Source organism: Eriocheir sinensis, chromosome 61 (genome assembly GCF_024679095.1).
Source record: "Eriocheir sinensis breed Jianghai 21 chromosome 61, ASM2467909v1, whole genome shotgun sequence".
Taxonomy (NCBI): Eukaryota; Metazoa; Arthropoda; class Malacostraca; order Decapoda; family Varunidae; genus Eriocheir; species Eriocheir sinensis.
Window position 1 is genome coordinate 7,840,892 of NC_066569.1, and position 21,415 is coordinate 7,862,306.

The following is a 21,415-nucleotide window of genomic DNA, read 5'->3' on the forward strand; positions in this document are numbered from 1 at the left end:
GTGTGGAACTCTCCCAACCTCCATATTCCTGTTGCAACCCTCTCCCCCTGCCGGCTCTCCCCAGTATCCTCCCCCTTGCACTGGCCAGGCCCCTCCCTTCCACACTGCATTAGGCTCCTCCCCATTGCAAGGAAAAAGTCACCAATCGCTTGATATCTCGCGAAGGGGTGTGGGCGGGGTGAGGTGGGTAGGGGGGCGGGGAGGAGGAAAAGGGGGGACTTGCCTAACTACCACGCCCACTCTTGTTCCTATCTAACTGGTCTTTAGGTCTTTGGTATGGGTTTTGGTGCCCTGGTGAGTCGTTTCAGGGCCTTGCAGTGCAGGCGTGTGGTGGTGAGCGCTGCAGCTTCAGCATGACGCAATAACCTGGTCACCAATCACTGCCCGGTACCGTTCCCGCCAGATGGATCCCCCCGGTCCCCCCATCCCATTTGGGCACCTCCCGCCTTGCCAGCACCCCTCCCCATGCCCGCCATTCCCTTTTCCTCCTCCCCAGGGGCTGTAGTCGCCCCCGCTGGCCGCTATCGCCCCTCGCCGCTGGTGCTGAGGGGTGGGCGGCGGGTGGGGGGCGGTGATGGTCAGGCCGCCCGGCAAAATATGATTACTGCCCCAGCACTCATTGGCTACTCCATACCACGTGACTGCCTGGCCCCGCCCCGCTCCGCTGCCGCCCTCGCTCCCCACCTGGAAAATGCACGTGCATATCTCACCCCCCTGGGCAGCCCTCACCTGGGGATACCTGGGGCACACACACACACACGCCCGCATAGGAAGGGAGGGCAGGGGGCACAGGGCGGTGGCGGAGGGGGGCGGGGAGGGGGTAGGCCGGTAGGCATGGGGGAATTCGAGAAAAATCCAGTGAGTGAATCCTCGGGAGAACGAAAGGTTGCGGAAAAGGGACGGTCGGCAGGGAAAACCATTTTGACATCTGATCTGGAGGAGCCGCGAGGGTCAGTTATGGCGCAGGCGGTGGCGGCGGAGGGACGGACCGGCATGGGCTCCCTCGCTCTCTGGTGATCTGGCACGCCACACGCCAGGGGGGCCGACCTGCACCCCGCCCTTAGGCTCCGGGTTTTGGAGTATGCAGGAGGCGGCGGCGGCCCCATGCTGCTAGAGTCTCCATGCACAGGTAAGCTCCTGGCGCCCTGCTAACCCCTGACCCACTAGGGAAACTGTTCTTCCTTGGCCTCCCTCCCCTGCGTGTGTGTGTGTGTGTGTGTGTCCGTGTGTCAGCTCAGGGGCAGGGGAGGCGCGGGGGTGCCTGCCAGGGCCATGGGGCGGTGCATGTGGGTGTGGGGTGAGTGGAAGCAGGGGAAACCATGGGGAAGGGCCTAATGCGACCCTGTTTTGGTGGTGGAGGAAGCCCCAGGCCGGTGAGAGTCAGCCCGGCGCCTCCACGCACCCTCACCCACGTGCTGCCTAACCCTCACGACCCTCAGCACACCACCCTATTTACAACTCCCCCACAGCCTCCACAGCTCCCTCAGCAGGCCCTACGGACGCCCTATAGTCACCCTGGGCTGTGGTATGGTTGTGGATGGGCTGTGGAGGCTGTGGTGGTGGTGGCGAGGGTAGCGCTGCGGATAATAGGCCTATGCAGGAAGGTGGTGGTGGTGGTGGTGGTCTGGCCGTCAGCCTATGCATTGGTCGGTAGGCTGAGGCTGCCTGGCTGACCTGCATCCCTCGACAGGCCTATTGGGTGGGCATTGTGGCTGGCTGGGAGGGAGGGAGGGATGGTGTGTGTGTGTGTGTGTGTGTGTGTGTGTGTGTGAGAGAGAGAGAGAGAGAGAGAGAGAGAGAGAGAGAGAGAGAGAGGGAGAGTCAGGTGTTGGTGGTTAACACACATACACACACACGTCAGGAATTTACTATACGAGGTGGTAACTGGTGGCCCTCCCCCCCCTTCCCCTTCCCCCCTTTCTCCTTCCCCTTCCTCCGTCTGTGGTTAGGGAGGGAGGGAGGGGCAAAGGACTGCATAAACCTACACACACACACACACACAGACACACACGTGGTTGAAGTGCATTGCCTCATATTTGTTTCCTCTTTTTTCTCTCATTATATTTCTTACCTAGATTCACTTTAGTTCATTAATTAATTATTTTATTTACTACTACTACTGCTACTACTACTATTACAACAACTACTACAATTACTACTACTACTACTATTACTATTACTATAACTACTACTACTACTACCATTTCCTGGGGCTATTATCTTGTTTCCTCATTGATTTATCATTCACTAGAAATTTCCCATTTTTTTCCTTCTTTCAAATTGAACACATCCAGTCTCCATTATTTTTTATTGTTTCCAACATTTTTCACAATTATTCCTCTGAGCTCCGTCCAAGGGTACAATGTATGTTGGCGGCTAGGATTCGTGCAAACAAGGTACAGAGTTTCATTTCAAGGTTAATTCCTCATTAAACCTCACCTTGATTATGCGGTTCACATATGTCACCTTGCTATGGAGTGGATATCAATATATTAGAATCTTTGTAGAGGACAAAAGTAATTCAAGGGTTGAGAAACTTGCCATGTGAGGAAAGAAGTTGGATGGGGTTAGGTTTACAGGAGCCGCCTTGTATAGGCCTACCGGCCTCTTGCAGGCTCCTTACGTTTTGTACCATTTGACCCTTCTAGTTCTCATAATTTTCCGTTTTCTTTTCTGTCATTTTCTTTGCTGCGACTTGCCTTCTTTCTGTATTTTCGTTATTTTTTCGTGTTCAAAAGTTCTCCCTTAATTTCCACACGTTATTTTTCTCTTCCTGTTTACTCTCTCTTACTCACTCCCAGACGGTCCTCTAACCACTCCCAAACGTTCCAATTTTCTCTTCCTGTTTACTCTCTCTTACCCGCTCCCAAACGTTCCTCTGCACAAATGTTCATCCTCTCGTTTATCTTCACAAATAGTTTTTCCCCTTGTTCATCCTCCCCTGCCTGAGGGATCCCATGTTTTATACTGCCTTTTGTTCATGTCGTTTCAGCCTTCCAAAGTATGTTGCCTCAAATCTTCCATTCATAATTCACCATATAAATAGGATAACCTTTCCTCGTACATTTGCCTTTTTTTGTAATTTTCCTTTAACCTCTTAGCAAATTGTATTTACTTGCTTATTCATGGCGGTTTGTCTGTCCCTACAAAATTAAACCTTTATTTTTCATATATACTAAACCTAATTTTATTCTTAATCGAAATTTTGAGTTTTTACTTATTCATTATAACATTTATTAAGTGTGCTGAACTTTTCACCACTACCATTATAACATTATTAAGTGTGTGCTGAACTTATTTTCATCAACAATTAACTTCTATTTCATTACAAACATCATTTAAAGTCTATTCATAGGTAGTTTTGATTTCATTCTAACATCTATTATATCCTGAATTTCTTTCCACTGCCGTACCTTCTATTTTACTACAAACGTCATTTCAGTCTATTCAGAATCATTATTGTCACATCTTAGTTATTTATTAACATCTAAAGTCTATCCCAAACCATTGCTTTTATCCTTTAGTTTCCTTTTGTTACCTCTTCTGTTATAATCGCTCTGCTTTGACATTGTGTATTGACCAATAAGAAAGCTACAATTATAAACAGTGTGATACAAGGGCGCCCGGCCCACTATGGTGCGACATTTCTTAGCTGGAGGCTTTGGCAGAGTCGCGCGGGGATTTCCCCTATGAACACTCCTGCCACGTTTCCCAAAATAAAACATCTAGACTTTAATCATTACAATATATGAAAGAACAGTATATATATATATATATATATATATATATATATATATATATATATATATATATATATATATATATATATATATATATATATATATATATATATATATATATATATATATAAACTTGTTATGCATAAGATATTTATACGTCAATGAAGAAAACATGGGATACATAATTTAGTGTTGCTAAAAAGACATTGCCACTTTTTATTGGCTTTCATCGTAGTTCTGAGGTGGTAGACATTTTCACAGTTATATATATTAAATGTAATGTGAAGAAATAGAAGTAAAAATAAACCCACTTCTTAAGAAAAAAAAATCTTAAGCCTCTCGTGATTGGCAACAGTTGGGGCCTTCATTGAACTGACCTGCCATCTGGTGGCGCTGCGGCGTGCTGGGGTCCAGCGAGGCTTAATTGACATTTTTCTGTACCAAACTAGCAAAATATCAGAGTTGTAAATGCATCAGTGCGGCCTCTTGGGTAAATATTTCCGTCATGCATGAAAAGAGAAGTCAAACAAGTCTGACATGGTGTCATGATCTCAAAAAAAATTATAGCTGTGGTGGAAGGAAGTTTGAAGTGGAAAATTTTGCCACTCAACATCCCTCCGGCTGGCACGCCCCTGTTTCAACACGATGCATTCGTCTGTCCCTCCAATCAGCGCGGGAGGCTGTTTACACTGCTGCTAAACATATCGTACGCTGCCGGCAGCAAGTATTGGACTTATTTCATATTTCTAATTTAAATCATAATACATAGCCTACATCTTTAGCATCTTATAATATTACATTCACTATATGGAACTTTAAAGGAACAACATAGAACATATGACGATTATTAATGTGGGAAAAATATATTTAAATTTATTATTTCTTGCTTTTCCCCGTTTCTTAAATACTACTAGTAAGTCAAGTGTCTCTCTACCGTAGCTATGAGAAAAATCGCAAAAAACTAGTAAGAATAATTATTTGGAAGTACGTCGCATGTATATTTATTTTGATAGTTCCACCAGGGCCACCAGATGGCAGGTACAGTCAGTGAAGGAGCCTATTGACAATGACCCAGTCCGACCCCGTCACCCGGACAGAGCTTTTGGATGCCAGTTCTCAAAAAATGCTGCCACATATTGTTGGCTTTTATTGTAGTTCTGAGGTGGGCAAGTACTTTCACAACTATATTTAGAATATAATATGAAGGAATAACAGTAAAAATAAGCCAATTTCATGATATAACGACACACACACACACACACACACACACACACACACACACACACACACACACACACACACACACACACACAGGGAGAGAGGGAGAGGCAGAATCTCGGGATCGGGAAACGTGGCAGAAATGTTCATAGGGGAAATCCCCGCGCGACTCCACCAAAGTCGCCAGGTAAGAGATGTCGCGCCATAGTGTGTCGGCAACATGATATCAAGTGTGTTCAGGGCCGGATTAAGACCATTAGAGGCCCAAAGCATTGAGAAGGTTATAGTGCCCCCCATATATATGCAATTCGAAATAAAAACATTTCATTGTGGGCCCACATTTCATGGTTCCTGTCCAGATTCAGCTGCAACAGTTGCACCATGGTCCATTGTAAAATTGGCACTGGGAAAAAAAATAAGCACGTGCATATTTTGCTTAATGGTTAATCCAGGGCTGAGTGTTGTCTGCATGTATTGTGGCGGGGGCGAGTCTAGGCACCGGTGATATCGCCGATGCCCCGTCATTATGGCATGGCATGCGGACCCGTATCCACCTCGTGAACGGGTCAAGGCAACGAGTATTTCACCTCCTAAATATTTCGCTCATTGCTTTTTGACATTAGTGTATAATTTAATCCGATGTCATTGTTTAGTGGGTATTATTTCTTAAGGTGTGGTTATTTCGACGTAATGTTCTAAAATAAGTGCTTTACGTGCACTGCTGCAGTAGGCAACTCTGAAATTGAAAAAAAAGTTGGTAAGCAAAGGGTAAAGCGTATGCGTTGCCATGGAGACATGCGAGGGGCCTCAAGCGGCGAAGAGGCGAACTGATAGCTATTACCAAGGAGTGTAGGATATAAGGATGGGTGATCTAATGTTACCTAATGCTTGAATGCCGCTGGTGGCGCGAGAGAAATTAAACGACGAAAACATAAATTTGTAGGGTACGGTAACTTTTTATTATTATTTCGCGTCTTATTTTCGCTAATTAAATATAAGGGATAAGTTTGTGACATTCTTTTTATTAGATTAATTATAGAAAATTCTTTGTTTGTGGCAAGAAAAACTCCAGCTTTGGAGTTTGCCATAATTTTATTTCCTGGAGACGCCAGACGGTAAAGAAGTGCAGAGTAATAGACTAATGGCCTCTTCCACAATTTTTTTTAAAGTTAGAGTTGCAATGTGCTGGTCGAATAGACGAGAGAAATTATGACAAGCGCCTGGTGCATGTTGCTACATAGGCCTATAGTTTGGAAGTACTCGTTGTTTAATCTTCGTCGTTATTAATAATCACAGGAGTAAAATTAGATAAATACAGCACCACCACTTTATATTTCACAGTAATATACAGGAACAGTAATAACCTCGTAGCACCTAAATTACCAGCCAAACGAATAAACAGGAGAGAGCGGGACGGCCTAGATTTAAAACCTTATCCTGCACCAACCTGCCAAGTCTTCTCGCTTCTTGTCTATTCTTCCCGTCCCATACATACTCATTCTGCACTTCCTTACTGCTTGCCATCTCTAGGAAATAGAGAACTGAGTCAGTAATTTATCTTGGCCACAAAACGGACAAGAATTATGTCGAATAGGAGAACGTGGGGTCGGGGGAGGCTGCGATGATTGAACTGACGGCGGCGGCGACGCGAGTCACGAGGAGGCGGAGTTGTCAACTCGGAATTATCTACCAACTTTCTTATCTAAAATCCTTGGCCAAGTTAAACTGTTGAACAGGTATGACACTTTTTAAACCAACGGAAATCATTAGGGGGGCTTGATCACTATATAAAAAAATCAACGCGCAGCCATATGGTGTATACTGTATAAGGAGATTAAAAGATCACCCATTCAGACATGGTGCTGCCATTCAAGTGCGCTTTTTTTGTGCTGTTGATTGAATCGGAAGGCTGTCTTGAGGGGCTTCTCGGACGGCCCCAGCCCGTTGGTGACGCAGGCCAATTTTATTTATAGTGGCTGCCGTGATGCATGACTCTTGCCCGGCCCATGCTGCCCCCCTGGTTCTCCATTTAAACGAAGTCGCTGAAGTTAGGGTAGATTGAAGATCTAGGCAGCATGTGGGTAACCTGCCACTCGGCGATGGTTTGAACAGTTTCGGTGGGACTCAACCTCGGTCCACGGGCTCATCACGCCCGCACGCTGACCACTTGGCCACCGCCTCCACACTTTCCGAAGAGAATTTGACACTGTCATAACAATATAATATACCATTAATTAAAAGATGCCTATATGATGATTTGTTAGATACATGGGCATAATGAAACCATTTTTTTATGATGTTCTTAGATAAAAACCTTCATTACGTAAATGGTTATTCTGCAAGTATTTACAATATATAGCAAAGGGCCTACGATATCATCGACTTGAGAAACAATAATATCGCAGGTCCTTTGCTATTCTGTCCATACTCCAAACTCCTTTGCAGAAAAATCATTGATGTAATGAGGGCAATCTTATAACATGATAAAAATAGCTTCATTATGCTCATGTACAGTAAAATTCATATTATATGGGCATGTCTTAGATATTATCCTATTGATGTGCCATCAATGTCTAATTCTTTGTAAATTGGCATTGAAAAATAGCTGTCACCCCTCTACCCCTTGAAGTTTGGAGAAAATTAAAATTCTGGGTTTAATATTAATAGGCATCTACACGTCCTATTATACTGCGACAAGTCAGTACAGCGAAATAGACCAACGATAATGTAGCTTTGTCCGTCTGGATGTGGATATTAATGCGCAGGACACCTGTACAGGTGCAGTGTGGAGTGATTGGATTGATGACGTAGTAGCAGGGTCCAAAAGTGCATTATTTACACTACCTATGATTTATAGGTAAGACAGGCTAACAAATTAAGTGTTATACCTTTAAAAATTGACGCTTGTCTGCCTTGTGAAGCGACATGAGATTGATCATATAACGATCCACAGCTGCCTTTTTTAACTAGATGAGTAAAGATTGGTTTGGCCTGGTGGTCGGCCCCGCCCGTTATGGCAGAGACAAGTGTTGTACAGTGGCGCCATCTTGCTTGGCTCATGCTGTTCCTTGGGAGCTCATTCCACTTTAGGATTAATCTGGTGTCCGGGTTGATAAGTGGTCTTCAGGACAGCATGTGGGTAGCTCGACGGTAACTAGAAATTGTCCGGCTGTATCAGTGGGCGGGACTCGAACCTGGGTCTACAGGACACCGCGCCGCACGCTGACCGCTCACTCACCGCCTCCCCAAGAATGGTCGAGAAGTGCATTATTTCACTATCATGTTCGCCTCCCCAAGAATGGTCGAGAAGTGCATTATTTCACTATCATGTTTTGTGGGGTGACGATGAATTGCGGTTACAAGACCCTAGAACTGCACCATTAAATAACGTATGATGCGTTGAGGAGCCAGACTAACAAATTAAGTGTTCTACCTTTAAGAGAAATATGCCATTTGAACGTCATGCGGCGGTGGAGTCTCGGCCATACTATTAAACATTTCGTCGCTTAGCACACATTTAACAAGGATTTCATAGGATTCGTGGGCCTTTCCAGGGGTACTTTTATGACCCTGGTGGCGCACATGGTTTGACGACGCTTCTGTACCATGGACCAGAGAAACACTCATTGGAACACACTTTACCTCTATTTTTGGCCCATAGAAATAACTGGTGTGAATCTGAAACGTCTTATATAGAATACGGATCTACATGTTTCAGAATGTCAGTAAATATAACTAACGACGTGTAAATAAATAGATACATATACAGCAAACTAACAGTAGTGGTCAAACTTTCTTCAAAATAGCAGTATGGTATGAAGAGAGCATATTGTTATCGTTTTTCAGGGAGCTGTTTTCAAATGCGTTTCTTTACGACGAAGTGTACCGCGGTATATGGGTCACCTTTCCCTCTCTTCTGTTGTTACCTTGAGGATACAACCATTACTGGGAATTGTTTTGAGCTTTGATGGAGGTGAAGGGACTGTGTGTGTGTGTGTGTGTGTGTGTGTGTGTGTGTGTGAGGGCTACTGTTGCAATGGTGTCTGATTCTATTACCACCAATACTATAACATTTTTTTTTTATTATTTTTACTATTATTATTATTATTATTATTATTATGCTACACCACAGTTACCTTTTCAGTTCCATTATCTCACCATCTCCAGGTCTAGTTTACCATATATTCAAGTCCATGTATTAGAAGGAAGGTACTGAACAAGGATATAGATTGTATTACTGTCCTGCTTACACCCCTCAACTCGTGCAGCCCTCCCTATCCCCTCACGCCCTTCTACCATTGATCCCCTTACCACTAATACCTAATAGTTTTCATTCATAAGCAGGATGGGGAGAGGAGGTTTATGATAATTCAGTCCACCACGCCCACTACTGCTACTACTACTACTACTACTACTACTACACACACACACACACACACGCTTGTTTGTGGTAGTGGGTATGCTAGGATTATTATTATTATTATTATTATTATTATTATTATTATTATATGAAGGCATTTAAATAAGCTTCGGCGAGTGAAATATTTAGTTTTATAATAGTAAAGGTAAACGAGAGAGAGAGAGAGAGAGAGAGAGAGAGAGAGAGAGAGAGAGAGAGAGAGAGAGATACAATCGTGACCTCACTAAACCATGGCAAATACGACCCGACCCTCCCCCCTTGCCCCCCACCCCCTTTTCCCTTCCCTCCTTCCCCCCTCTTCCTTTCCCTCCTCCCCCCCGTCCATCTCTACAACAACAACAGCCTTTCCCTCCCTCTTCCTTTCCATCCCTCCCTTCCTTTTCCTCCCTCCCTTTCCCTCCCGGCGTCGAGGAAAGCGTGGGAGGGAAGGTAGAGAGGCTTATGGCGGGGGAGGGAGGGAGGGATTAGGGGAGGCCAGGATAAGAGAGAGAGAGAGAGAGAGAGAGAGAGAGAGAGAGAGAGAGAGAGAGAGAATATCCCCACGCAAATACTTCTTCAGCAAGTATATACACAATACTCGCTATATATTTTCGTTGTATGTATCTCTGTTATCACTACGTTTAAAAAAGGTTAATTTGTAAATGTAGACTAAAAATATTTACTAATCACTAGAGAACAGGTATTGCATGAGCGCTTTTGATCACCTTTAATCATGAAAAGCGACCTGTCACTTCTAACGTGCTCTTCAGAAACCTTGCGCCTTACGAGAAATTAAGAGAAGCCGAAGAATAGCAGATAAGATATAAGAGCGTACGAGATAACTTGGGAGAGACCGGAAGCGAGCACCCTGAATTAGAGGACAAAGGTCAAGGGTATCTAATGACAGCTTGGAGTTTGGAAGGAAGGAAGATGGTGAGGTCTTACCATGGGTATGACTGTTAACATAACCAGAGTAACAAATACGAAAGTAAGGAAAATAAGGAATTGAAGTAATAAAGTAACTATTGAAACCCTGGAATTAGGGCATACGAACATAATGACGCAAGGAGTCTGCAAGAGGCCGGTTGTCCTATACAAGGCAGATCATCCTAACCCCACCTTACCTCACTATCCATGAATTTATCCAACCTCTTCTTGAATGTATCTATGGTATTGGCATCCACAACATGACTGCCAAGTCTATTCCATTCATCCACCACTCTATTCGTAAACCAATTCTTGCCTATGTCTTTGTTGAATCTGAATTTATCTAACTTAAATATATTGCTACGTGTCCACAGAGTCCGTAGACAGAGGGCCAGGCGGGGAGGTGAAATTATAACTTAAAACATGAACTAGTAATTGCATTTTTTTAATTAAGTGTTTTCGATCTTGCCTGGAGAACCCTGAGTAGAGGAGATGAAAGGGACGCCCACGTAACTCATGGTTGGGATAAGTCGATCGGTCTTGCCAGGCGGGACGTGGCATGGATAGGGTAGCTGCGTGGGAGCTTACTTGGGGGGACCGTCGGGAGTGGAGGCGGCGAGTGAGTGAAGCGACGCACCCCCGGATGTATGCTTCCCGTTAGGTAGTTACAGCGGAGACGATTCCAGTCCGTTAGTGGTGCAGGCGAATTTTATTTACAGTGGCTGCCGTGGTAGGCTATAAGATCTTGCTTGGCCGATGGTGCCCCCCCCCCCGTGTGCTCCTCTTGGCCGAAATCGCTGGTTAGGGTTGATTGATTGATTGATGATTAACTGAAGATGATGAAGCATGAATATCTGAGGTTAACATCATCTATTTTCCTTCCCTTTCCTTACCTTATCTCTTCTTTACACCCCTTCCCTTTCATTCCTTTTATTTTCTTTCCTTTCCTTTCTCTATGTATTTTTCTCCTTCAGCTTCCTTTTGACATCATCCATTTTCCTTCTCTTCCCTTTCCTTACCTTATATCTCTTCTTTACTTCCCTTTCCTTTCTGTATTTTTCTCTCCTTTCCTTCAACTTCCTTTTGACATCATCCATTTTCCTTCTCTTCCCTTTCCTTTCTCAATGCATTTTTCTCTCCTTTCCTCAACTTCCTTTTGACATCCATTTTCCTTCTTCCATTCCTTTCATTTCCTTTCTACGTATTTTTCTCTCCTTTCCTTCAACTTTCCTTTTTCCTTCCTTCCACAAGTCCAACACAAATATGGAGTCGGTTTGGGCGGGGCACGAACTTCTTTACAGCGTTGCCAAATCACCCACAAAACATCACACATACTAGTTAACAATTGTTCTCTACCATTGTATCTTTTTAGTTTCCTGGTGCTACGTTCACATGTATCCTTAGTTGTATAATCGCACTCTGTACTGCCTGGGGGTTGGGATGGCATGCTCCTCCCTTCTCCTATATTGTTTTCTTGCAACAATAAACTGTGTTACTTCAGGTGTTATTTGTTACGAGTTATACGCATAATGATGTGCTAGAGTCTACTTATTCTTGCCATTAATATATCTTTACCATACTTAAAACAAAATGAACGAAAGTATAGTTTGCAAGGGGAGCGGAAGGAGGAGGAATGGAGAGAGAGAGAGAGAGAGAGAGAGAGAGAGAGAGAGAGAGAGAGAGAGAGAGTGTGGGGACTGTGTGGGAGGGAAGACAAATGGGAGGGAGGGAAGGAAAGGCGAGATGGAGAATGATAAAGACGAATTAAACGGTAAAAAGAAAGACAGGGAATAAAAAGAATACGAAAATATGGAGGAAGAAATAGAATAGGAAAAGGAACATGATTGAAGGAGGGAGGATGAAGTAAAATAGGAACAAATATACAGAAGTGAGTAAGAAGAGTGACGAAGGAAGGAAGGAAGACATGTTGAAAATAAGTGAGGAGGAAAGAAAATGAGTTGAAATTGAGAGAAAAAAAGGAAGGAGACGAGGCATAATAAACAGCATATGTCATTGATGTAGAGGAAAGGAAGAGAGGACTAGAGAGGAAGGGGAAATGAAGGGAGGAAAGAGGAGGGAGGGAGACGAGGAATAGGGGAGATAGGTGAGGGAGGAAATAAGGGAAGGGGGAAGTGAGTAGGAGGGAGATAAAGATTAGGAGAGGAAAGGGAGGCAAAGAGGATTGGGGAATAGGAGAGGAGGGGAATGAGAGAAGGAAATAGGAGGGAGACAAAGATGAGGAGAGGAAAGGGAGGGAAAGAGGAATGGAGGAATAGGAGAGGACAATGGTGGAGGGGAATGAGAGAAGGAAGGAGGAAGGAGATAAAGGTGAGGGAGGGAGGCAAAGATTAGGAGAGGAAAGGGAGGCAAAGAGAGGACAGTAGGGGAAGGGAGGAGGGAGATAAACGTGAGGGAGACGAGGAATAAAAGAGAAAAGGGAGAAAAAAAATGGAGAGAAAGAATGGGAAAGGAGACAAATAAAGGAGGGAAGAATGGAGAGAAAAACATGAGGGAGGCGAGGAATAAGAGGAGAATGATGAGGTGAAAGGGAGATAGGGAGGGCGGGAGGTGAGGGAGGTAAGGAAGAATGAAAGGGAGGAAGGTTGGTGGTAGGTGAGGGGGATGGGGGGGAGGCGGCACGGAGGAAAGGGAGAGAAGGGAGGTCAGTATGTCTTCGCGTGGGCGGGGCGAGGAGGAGGAAGGGAAATACTTCTATCCGTAAGCCATTATCAATGTAATACCACCACCACCACCTACTACTACCACAACTACTACTACTATTACCACCACTACTATTACCACCACTACTATTACTACTACTACTACTACTACTACTACTATTCAACTACTACTATTCAACTACTACTATTACAACTACTACTACTACTATTACCACTACTACTATTACCACTACTACTACTACTACTACTACTACTACTACTACTATTACTATCACTACTACTACTACTACTACTACTACTACTACTACTACTACCACCATCATCACCACCACCACCACCACTACTACTACTACTACTACTACCGCTATTATTATTTTTTTGCTATTTCTACTTGCTTTTTCTACACACAAGTTGGATGTTCACCAAATCGATATATTAAAGAAATCATACAAGCTTTTTTTATTTTATTTTTATTATTATTATTATTATTTATTTATTTATTTTTTTTTTTTTTTTACTGCGTGGTGTTGCGCGTTAAGAGAACTGATGAGCACACACACACACACACACACACACACACACACACTTTAAAACATTTCCTGTAAGGCGACACTCAACATTCCCTCCTCCTCCTCCTCCTCCCCCTCTTCCTCCTCTTTGGTATTCGCCCGGCGTGATGGGGGTCGTCCTCCTCCCCTCCCCTCCCCCCACCCCCTCTTTTTTCGTCTGGTTTACTATCACACTATTTATTGCACCTAATGTCTGTGTGTGTGTGTGTGTGTGTGTGTGTGTGTGTGTGTGTGTGTGTGTGTGTGTGTGTGTGTGTGTCATCACCCCTGTCTGACCACGCGCTAGACTCGCGATCGCCAGCCATCACCCTCGTTGACTGAGATCGGAGCTCAGGAGTGACCCCCGGGACTCGAACCCGGGACCTCGGCTGTGAGGGGAGTGCGCTAAGCATTATGCTGCGAAGGTCGTGTGTGTGTGTGTGTGTGTGTGTGTGTGTGTGTGTGTGTGTGTGTGTGTGTGTAGACAGACTGGCACTCCTGTCCCCTCCACCCTCCCTTAACATCCTCCTGCGGCGCCGTGCCCGCCCATCCCTGGGGCAGGCACGGCTGGGGTCATGGGGCTCGAGTCCCTGGGTAAGACACTCCTGTCCATGTAGGTTAGTGTGTTAAGCAGGCTGCTAACTCTGACCTTGTCCTCCCACAGGATGGCGCGCGCATACCCGGGCAGGCTGGGTGGTGCCAAGGAGCAGCTTGATGGGCTGGGCCCTGCAGGCCTGGGCGGGCTGGGCAGTGGCGGGCTGGGCGGGCTGGGTGTGGCTACATCAGTGGGCAGCGGCTCTGATGGGCTGGGCATGGGCACATGTCCGCTGTGCCGAGGTCTGCTGGAGGAGGCCCGGGTGCTGCCGTGCCTGCATGCCGTGTGTGGGCCCTGCCTGGAGGGCCTGCTGGCAGGCGCCACGCTGGCCTGCCCAACCTGCCACGCCGAGCTAAACCTGGACCAGCCGCTGGATGCCCTCAACCCGCCACTCTTTCTGCCCTCTATCCTGGACATGGTGTCCTCAGAAGATGACCTTGGCAGCCCCCCGCCCCCCACACCCTCCATGGTCAGCCCCTCAAATTCCCATGTAAACAGCCGTGAACAGTTGCTGCCACTGCCACTACTTCACAATGACCTGTCACGGCCCTCGCGTTACCTGTGTGCCAGCTGCGACGATGGGCAGGCCGCCGCCTCACGCTGTAGGGACTGTAATGAGGCTCTCTGTGAGTCGTGCGTGCGTGCCCACCAGCGTGTGCGGCTCACCAAGGACCACTTCATAGTGCCCATGCCTGGCGATGAGACGGCGGCAGGCAACACCAACGGCTGCTCCTCGCGTGGCCACTTTGTGCCGCCAGAAGAGAATTGCCACACTCCGCTGGGTCTGGCCTCACCCCCGCCGGCCACGTCCCTCGGCAGTGCAGCCTCATCCCAGCATGGCGTAGGGCATGTGTTCTGTGCTACTCATGATGGCGAGCCAATGCGCTACTTCTGTGAGCGATGCAACGCCGCTGTGTGTCGGGAGTGCAGGGTGCGGGACCACCGCGGCCATGCCTGTGTACACCTGCAGGAGGCTGCAGAAAACTCTCGCTCTGTCACCCTCAAGCTGCTGACGGACGCACGCAGCGGCATCCGGGCCATCGAGGACAGCATCGGCGTCACGAAGCGCATGGTGGACCGGGTGGAGCTACGGGCTAAGGCAGTGGCCAGCGACGTGCGCTCCACCACGCGACGCCACATCTCTGCGCTGGAGGACCGTGAACGAAAGCTACTGAACAAGGTGGAGAGAATACGACAAGTGAAGGGCAAAACTCTGCAGGACCAGATTGACGACTTGAACACTGTGCTGGTCCGCCTCACCCATACCGTGGAGACCATTGGCCCGGTGGATTCTGCCAACCACCTAGAGCTGCTGCAACGCCGGGACAAGATATTGGCAGAGATGAACGAGCTGCGGCAGATAAAGGCGCACCTCAGCCCCCACGAGGACGACAACATTGTGTTTACGCCGCCTGACACCAGCCTCTACCAGGTGCTCAACACAATGGGCTTCGTGTCGTCCTCGGGCCATGCACCCCACACAGTGGCCAGCGGCAGTGGACTCAAGAAGGCAGTGCGCGGCAAGGTGGCCACCTTCATGGTGCACAGCAAGGACCACCTGGCTGACCCGCGTGCCATTGGCGGTGACCCAATCACAGTGACTGTTGTTGGCCCCGATGGTGCCTCAATTCTTGCTGACGTGCATGACCAGGCTAATGGCACCTATCTGGCCAGCTACCGGCCACAGATGGAGGGGCACCACGTGGTGAGCGTGATGCTGCGTGGCCTGCACATCCAGGGCTCGCCCTCTACCGTGCCGGTGCGTGCTGGCCGCAGTTATTCCTCCGTGGGGCAGGTACTGTTTACCATCGGCAATGAGGGAGAGAATGAGGGCCAATTGTGCCGCCCGTGGGGCGTCTGCTGCAATAAGGATGACTACATCATCGTTGCGGACCGCAGCAACAACCGTGTTCAGGTGTTCACTTCTGACGGGGCCTTCCACCACTCCTTCGGCACGGCGGGCTCGCGGCCCGGTCAGTTTGACCGGCCAGCAGGCGTTGCAGCTGACAGCATGGGCCGCATCATAGTGGCAGACAAGGACAATCATCGTATCCAGGTCTTCACCTTCGAGGGCAACTTCATCTTTAAGTTTGGAGAGAAGGGCAACAAGAATGGCCAGTTCAACTACCCGTGGGACGTGGCCACCAACTCCGAGGGTCACATCGTGGTCTCCGACACACGCAACCACCGCATCCAGCTCTTCCTTCACGATGGCACCTTTGTGAACAAGTATGGCTTCGAGGGCTCCCTCTGGAAGCACTTTGACTCTCCGCGGGGCGTCTGCTTCAATCACGAGGGTCACATCGTTGTCACAGACTTCAACAATCACCGCCTGCTGGTGGTGCACCCAGACTTCCAGTCTGCTCGGTTTCTGGGCAATGAGGGCGTGGCAGAAGGCCAGTTCCTGCGGCCTCAGGGTGTGGCCATTGATCAGGAGGGCCACATCATCGTGGCAGACTCACGCAACCATCGCATACAGATCTTCCACCCCAACGGTACGTTCATGTGCAAATTTGGCGTGCTGGGCTCTGCTCCGGGCCAGCTGGACCGGCCCAGCGGCATCTGTGTGATGCGCACGGGGCTCATCGTGGTGGTGGACTTTGGCAACAACCGCGTTCAGGTATTCTAGGGCTGCACAGCCCTCCTGCACCACAAGTGTCTTGCTTATTGGTTCCAGAGTACAAAGTGATGAAACCTCGTACAAATTTTCCAGGTATTTCTTGATGTGATGGCTCGCCACGCGGTGTCTGCCACCAGCTACCTCATTGTTGAGATGATGATAATACAGGGTATATTATAGTGGTGCGAGCCGCCACGCTTTGTACATAGCGCTTCAGCAGAACCACGGACGGTGACATGACGCTTTGAGGTGACAAGAAAGGTGTGTGTGTGTGTGTGTGTGTGTGTGTGTGTGTGTGTGTGTGTGTGTGTGTGTGCATCAGCGTCATGTCCCGTCCTGGCTGAGGCGGCACTGCTCTCTGTGGGAAGCAAACCTTTGGGTAGAGATACTACAGTAAGCGTAGTTTTGTCGGTGGTGTGAGCAGGGTGGCCCTGTGGTGCTGGTGCACTGCCTTCCTTGGCACGGCCCTGCGGGTCAGCACGGCAAAACTCAGGAGTACAATCATGTGGGGCTGGAGCGGCAGGGTAGGGTGGAGCAGGTTGATGCAGCACACTGACCCTCGGGACTGAACCTGGCAACCTGCTCCCGCTCGCCCTGCCCGTGGCCCTGCCACTACCTCAAGATTAGGGTTAATGAGTGAGTAGTGAAGCCTTGTTGCATTACGACATGTACAGTATATCGCCTGTCCCGGCAGCGGGGCATGTGGGCGTCGTGGAGGCAGCAGTGGGTGTCCTGCGTGTACACGGGTTAGCGAGTCCTTCCTCTGTCTCGGCACAGAGCGTCACAGCGTGACTATAATCACTTGGTGCGGGGCCTGCCACGCGCCGCCACCCAGGGCCGCGAGACCCCAGGTGGTGGTGGCAGCGGTGGCCTCGCCGGCACACACAGGGGTATGTGGGTGGCCGCGGCTGGCCGGGGATGGACCCGCCTCAAAGTTCCTCTAGTTAGTATGGTGCTGCCGTGGGGCTGGCGGGGCGGCAGCTGGGGTCGGGCCGGGGGGAGGGTGGGGTGGTCACTGGCAGGGCCGGGGCAGTTTTTCTACTTGTCACTGGGTGTCACCTTTTAATGGCTTAAAATAATAAATCAGTATATTTTTAATGAACCGCAGGTTTCTTAAATATTTTAAGGGATAAATAAATTGTGCTTCCAGTACACTCAAGATTTTAAAATATAATTTTTAGCAAAGCTTAATTATAATTGATTTTTAAACATAGCTATAAACTCAAGTATTTTATCACAAATTGATAATTATTAGTACTATATAGTTGATATGTATAATTTTTAACTTCAGGTTTGAAAATGCATTTTGACACTTTATGGGAAAAATCTGATTAGCTCCCACCTGAGTCATGTTCTCCCAGTGTACCTGAGACCAGTGTCTGCAGACAGGTGACCTGGGCAGGTGACAATCACCACCCACTTGTCTAAAAATGTAACAGATTGTATTGAAAACTTTGCATGAAATGGAAGTCACAGTGTGCTTGGCAGCCCCACGTCATGTGGCGTGGAGGGGGAGGTGGCAGGGCGCGGGGGGCCCACAGGTCACAGGTAGTGGTAGTGTTGTAGGGAAGGGTTCTTAAGCTGAGTCTCAAGACGAGTCGGCCACAAAAACAACTGTAGCGTGGCTCCGTCACAAAGTTTACATTGTCAATTTTTGTATTGTAGTTTGCAGCATCTGGGAGGGGAGGTCAAGTTGTGCCAGTTGTGTGCCAGTCTGTGTTGGGGGGGTGGGGGGAGTGGCTCAGTGCCACCTAGTGTTTGTGTGTCAGGTCTCAGGGAAGGCCACAGGAATCAATCATCTCTGCCTGTTCAGTATTTTAGTATAATGAAGGGAGAGTCACGCCATTCCTTGGTATTCTCACATGAATACCTACGTCACGACGGGTCCCAGACTACCTCATTCCCTAGTATGTGTGTTTTGCTTGTCCAGCTGCAGGTCACCTTGGTAATGGAGGTATCCATGCTGAATGGAAAAAAAAGTGAGATTGGAGCCAATATTTTATTTTTTGTTCTTTTCAGGAACACAGGAATATATTTTTTTAGTAAATTAAGATTCATACACAGTGATACTAGCTAAGCAAATGGTTCACATTCACAACTGTGCATAATAGCTGCATTTCAATTATGTAAACCATAATCATCACAGCGGGAACAAAGTCCTACGATTTTACTGTTACTTAGGCAAGCCGAGATTAACTTGTCGCATCCTTGATATCTGGGAGGATGCAGCACCAGATGGTCTTTGTTAGATGAATGACATGCAGCTGCTATGTATGAAGGTAAATGTAAATCGATTTATTTTTGCATTTTTACTCTAAAACATAATTTGAAATATAGCCATAATAGCTCTTGTCCTCATCAGAAATTCAAATATTGGCACCACCTGTCATTTTCCCCTCTGCATTGATACCTTGATTGGTGGGTTGAGATATCAACCCCCGGGTAGCCACAAGAATATGATCTATTCTCCTTTATTGATTCCCTGCAAGAGTGACTGGCTGGGAATTAGTGGTTAAGTTCACAGACACAAGTGATGTCTGATCTTATGGTTAGCATTAATGTTTTACTTATGGGTACTGTGTATGTCTGTGTGCATGTGTTTGTATGTCTGTGCATTATTTAGTATAGCACAGGAAAAATACGGGTTTGTGGGAGTGTCCAGTACGATGTGCCCGGGGGTGTCGCGCCACCACCCACCCTCCAGGACTTTGTGATATTATTCCCGCTCCTCGGCAGCTGGAGAGCCGAACAGGACGTGGAGGAGGGCGGACACGCCTTGGTGTGGGCCAGATGGTGCTGGTGTAATTGCACAAAAAGTTTGTGGTGACTAGTTTGTCAACAGTATGTATGTATGTGTGTGTGTGTGTGTGTGTTTACAGGTGGTCATTCATCCTGTTTCAAGTTATGGAATGACATGAGATTACTGTACTCTGTATTGACACTTGTTGGGTCCACGGTGGTGCAGTGTCAGTGGGGAGTAAACATGTAGCGTAAGAGTAGAGTGAGCAAAGTGTTGCTGTGCCTCAGGATGTGTTAACTGTGTGGCTACATTGGTAATAGTGTGGTTGTCTATCCCTGGACACCATTTTGCTATGTACAATACCTTGTGTTTGTTAAATATTGTGAAATCTCGTCTTCTACTTACGTACACATCTACTGAACTTTAATGTACAATGCATCAATCTACTTGCATCAATTATGTAGTACAAGTATTATGAGATAATTTCTTCCTCTGTACACCTGTTAAGTGCTTTTCTCCATACTTTGTGTAGGAGACCACCCGCCAACCTTGCTGCCATTACCACCCCTGCCACTGTCTTGTTGCCAGCAACAAGAGTCAGGATTGCAGTAGTAATTTCATAGCACAGTACAGTTGTGAATTAATTTAGTATAATGAAATCGATAGTTCTGCCTACCCGATTAGCAATAGGGCAGTGGTGGTGGTAGGTGAGCTGCAGAGAGCAGCTACAGAGCCACAAGCAGTCCTGAGGCACCAGCAGCACCATCCCAATATTCCTCTCACTCGGTGGTCACAAAAGAAGTGTAGCCTGACGTTGCTGCTGCTGGTGCCTGGCATGCACTCACGGAAGTGTTGTTAAGCTAGTGGCGAAAACTTGCTCAAGTCTCTGTTGGTGTGTGGTGAGCTGTGCTGAGAGGCTGTGGTGCCACTGTGCTCCTTGGGTGACATTCAGACTTGCTTCAGGGATATGATAGAGGCTCTATATTGTTCCTATGTCAGAGTTTATGTGTATATGTTGACCTCAGTGGAATAGGGATTTATCTCTTAGAGTATATTCACAGTTCAGGGCCAACCAATGGTGCTTCTCCAGAAAACCTATTTTGCTTAGACTACACTAAAAGTTAATAAAATTACCAGAAGTATTGCTGTAGGACAGATTGTATCTAGAACAGTCTTGAGTATCACCTGATGAGTGTTAGGTGTGTGTGTGTGTGTGTGTGTGTGTGTGTGTGTGTGTGTGTGTGTGTGTGTGTGTGTGCCAGGGTCCAGTGAGGGGTGTCAGGGTGTGTGGTGGCCTTGCTCACTCTACCGCAGTAAACGTGTAGCAGCACCGTGCCCGGCCCTGCCGTGCAGTGCTGTGGCGACGGGCAGCAGCCTGCCATGCCACCCCATCTCAGGTTATACACTAAGTAGTTTCTGCCATGTGATTGTGTCAAGGGGTCTGGCAGCTGCTGCCTTGCCTGGGCCCGGCCCGGCAGGCGTCCAGTGCAGTGCTTTTGCTGTAATGTCCTCATCACTGGTTTTGGGTGATTGTGCAATTACATGAACAATGAATAAAGCAGCAGAAATGTACAACTATTTTACTACCCACTGATGGAAGGTTGTGTGGCAGCAGGTGTCGTGTTCACAACCATCCACGGCACAAGAGTGTGCAGACACCACAGCAAGGTGATGCCTGTGCCTGTGGCCCAGCTGTCCCTCCACAGCCATGACATCTGCCTTACCAAAACTCAACAGTTGCCTTCTTACCTGGTTAACGAGATATGTAAAGAATAAATAAAACTAGCATGTTGAGCTTTTTGAAAGACTATGAAAAGTACAACTGTCCCTCTTTCCTTTATTTAAGGAATGACTCACTGCAGATTAAAGGTAGTGAGAAAACTACCTTCGATGTAAACACGAACATGAGCATCATATCCACAAAAGTTTATATATGAAAGGTTAACT

The 21,415-nt window shown here is 47.3% G+C and overlaps 1 protein-coding gene across 1 annotated transcript; it reads left to right on the top strand.

The window, feature by feature from the left end:
- Positions 1-904: 904 nt before the first annotated feature.
- On the top strand, positions 905-21,043 carry LOC126986322 (E3 ubiquitin-protein ligase TRIM71-like). The gene is made up of 2 exons (XM_050842326.1): positions 905-1,129; positions 14,178-21,043. The coding sequence occupies exons 1-2, from the start codon at positions 1,122-1,124 to the stop codon at positions 16,735-16,737; spliced, it is 2,568 nt and encodes an 855-aa protein (XP_050698283.1). The 5' UTR covers positions 905-1,121; the 3' UTR covers positions 16,738-21,043.
- Positions 21,044-21,415: the final 372 nt, after the last annotated feature.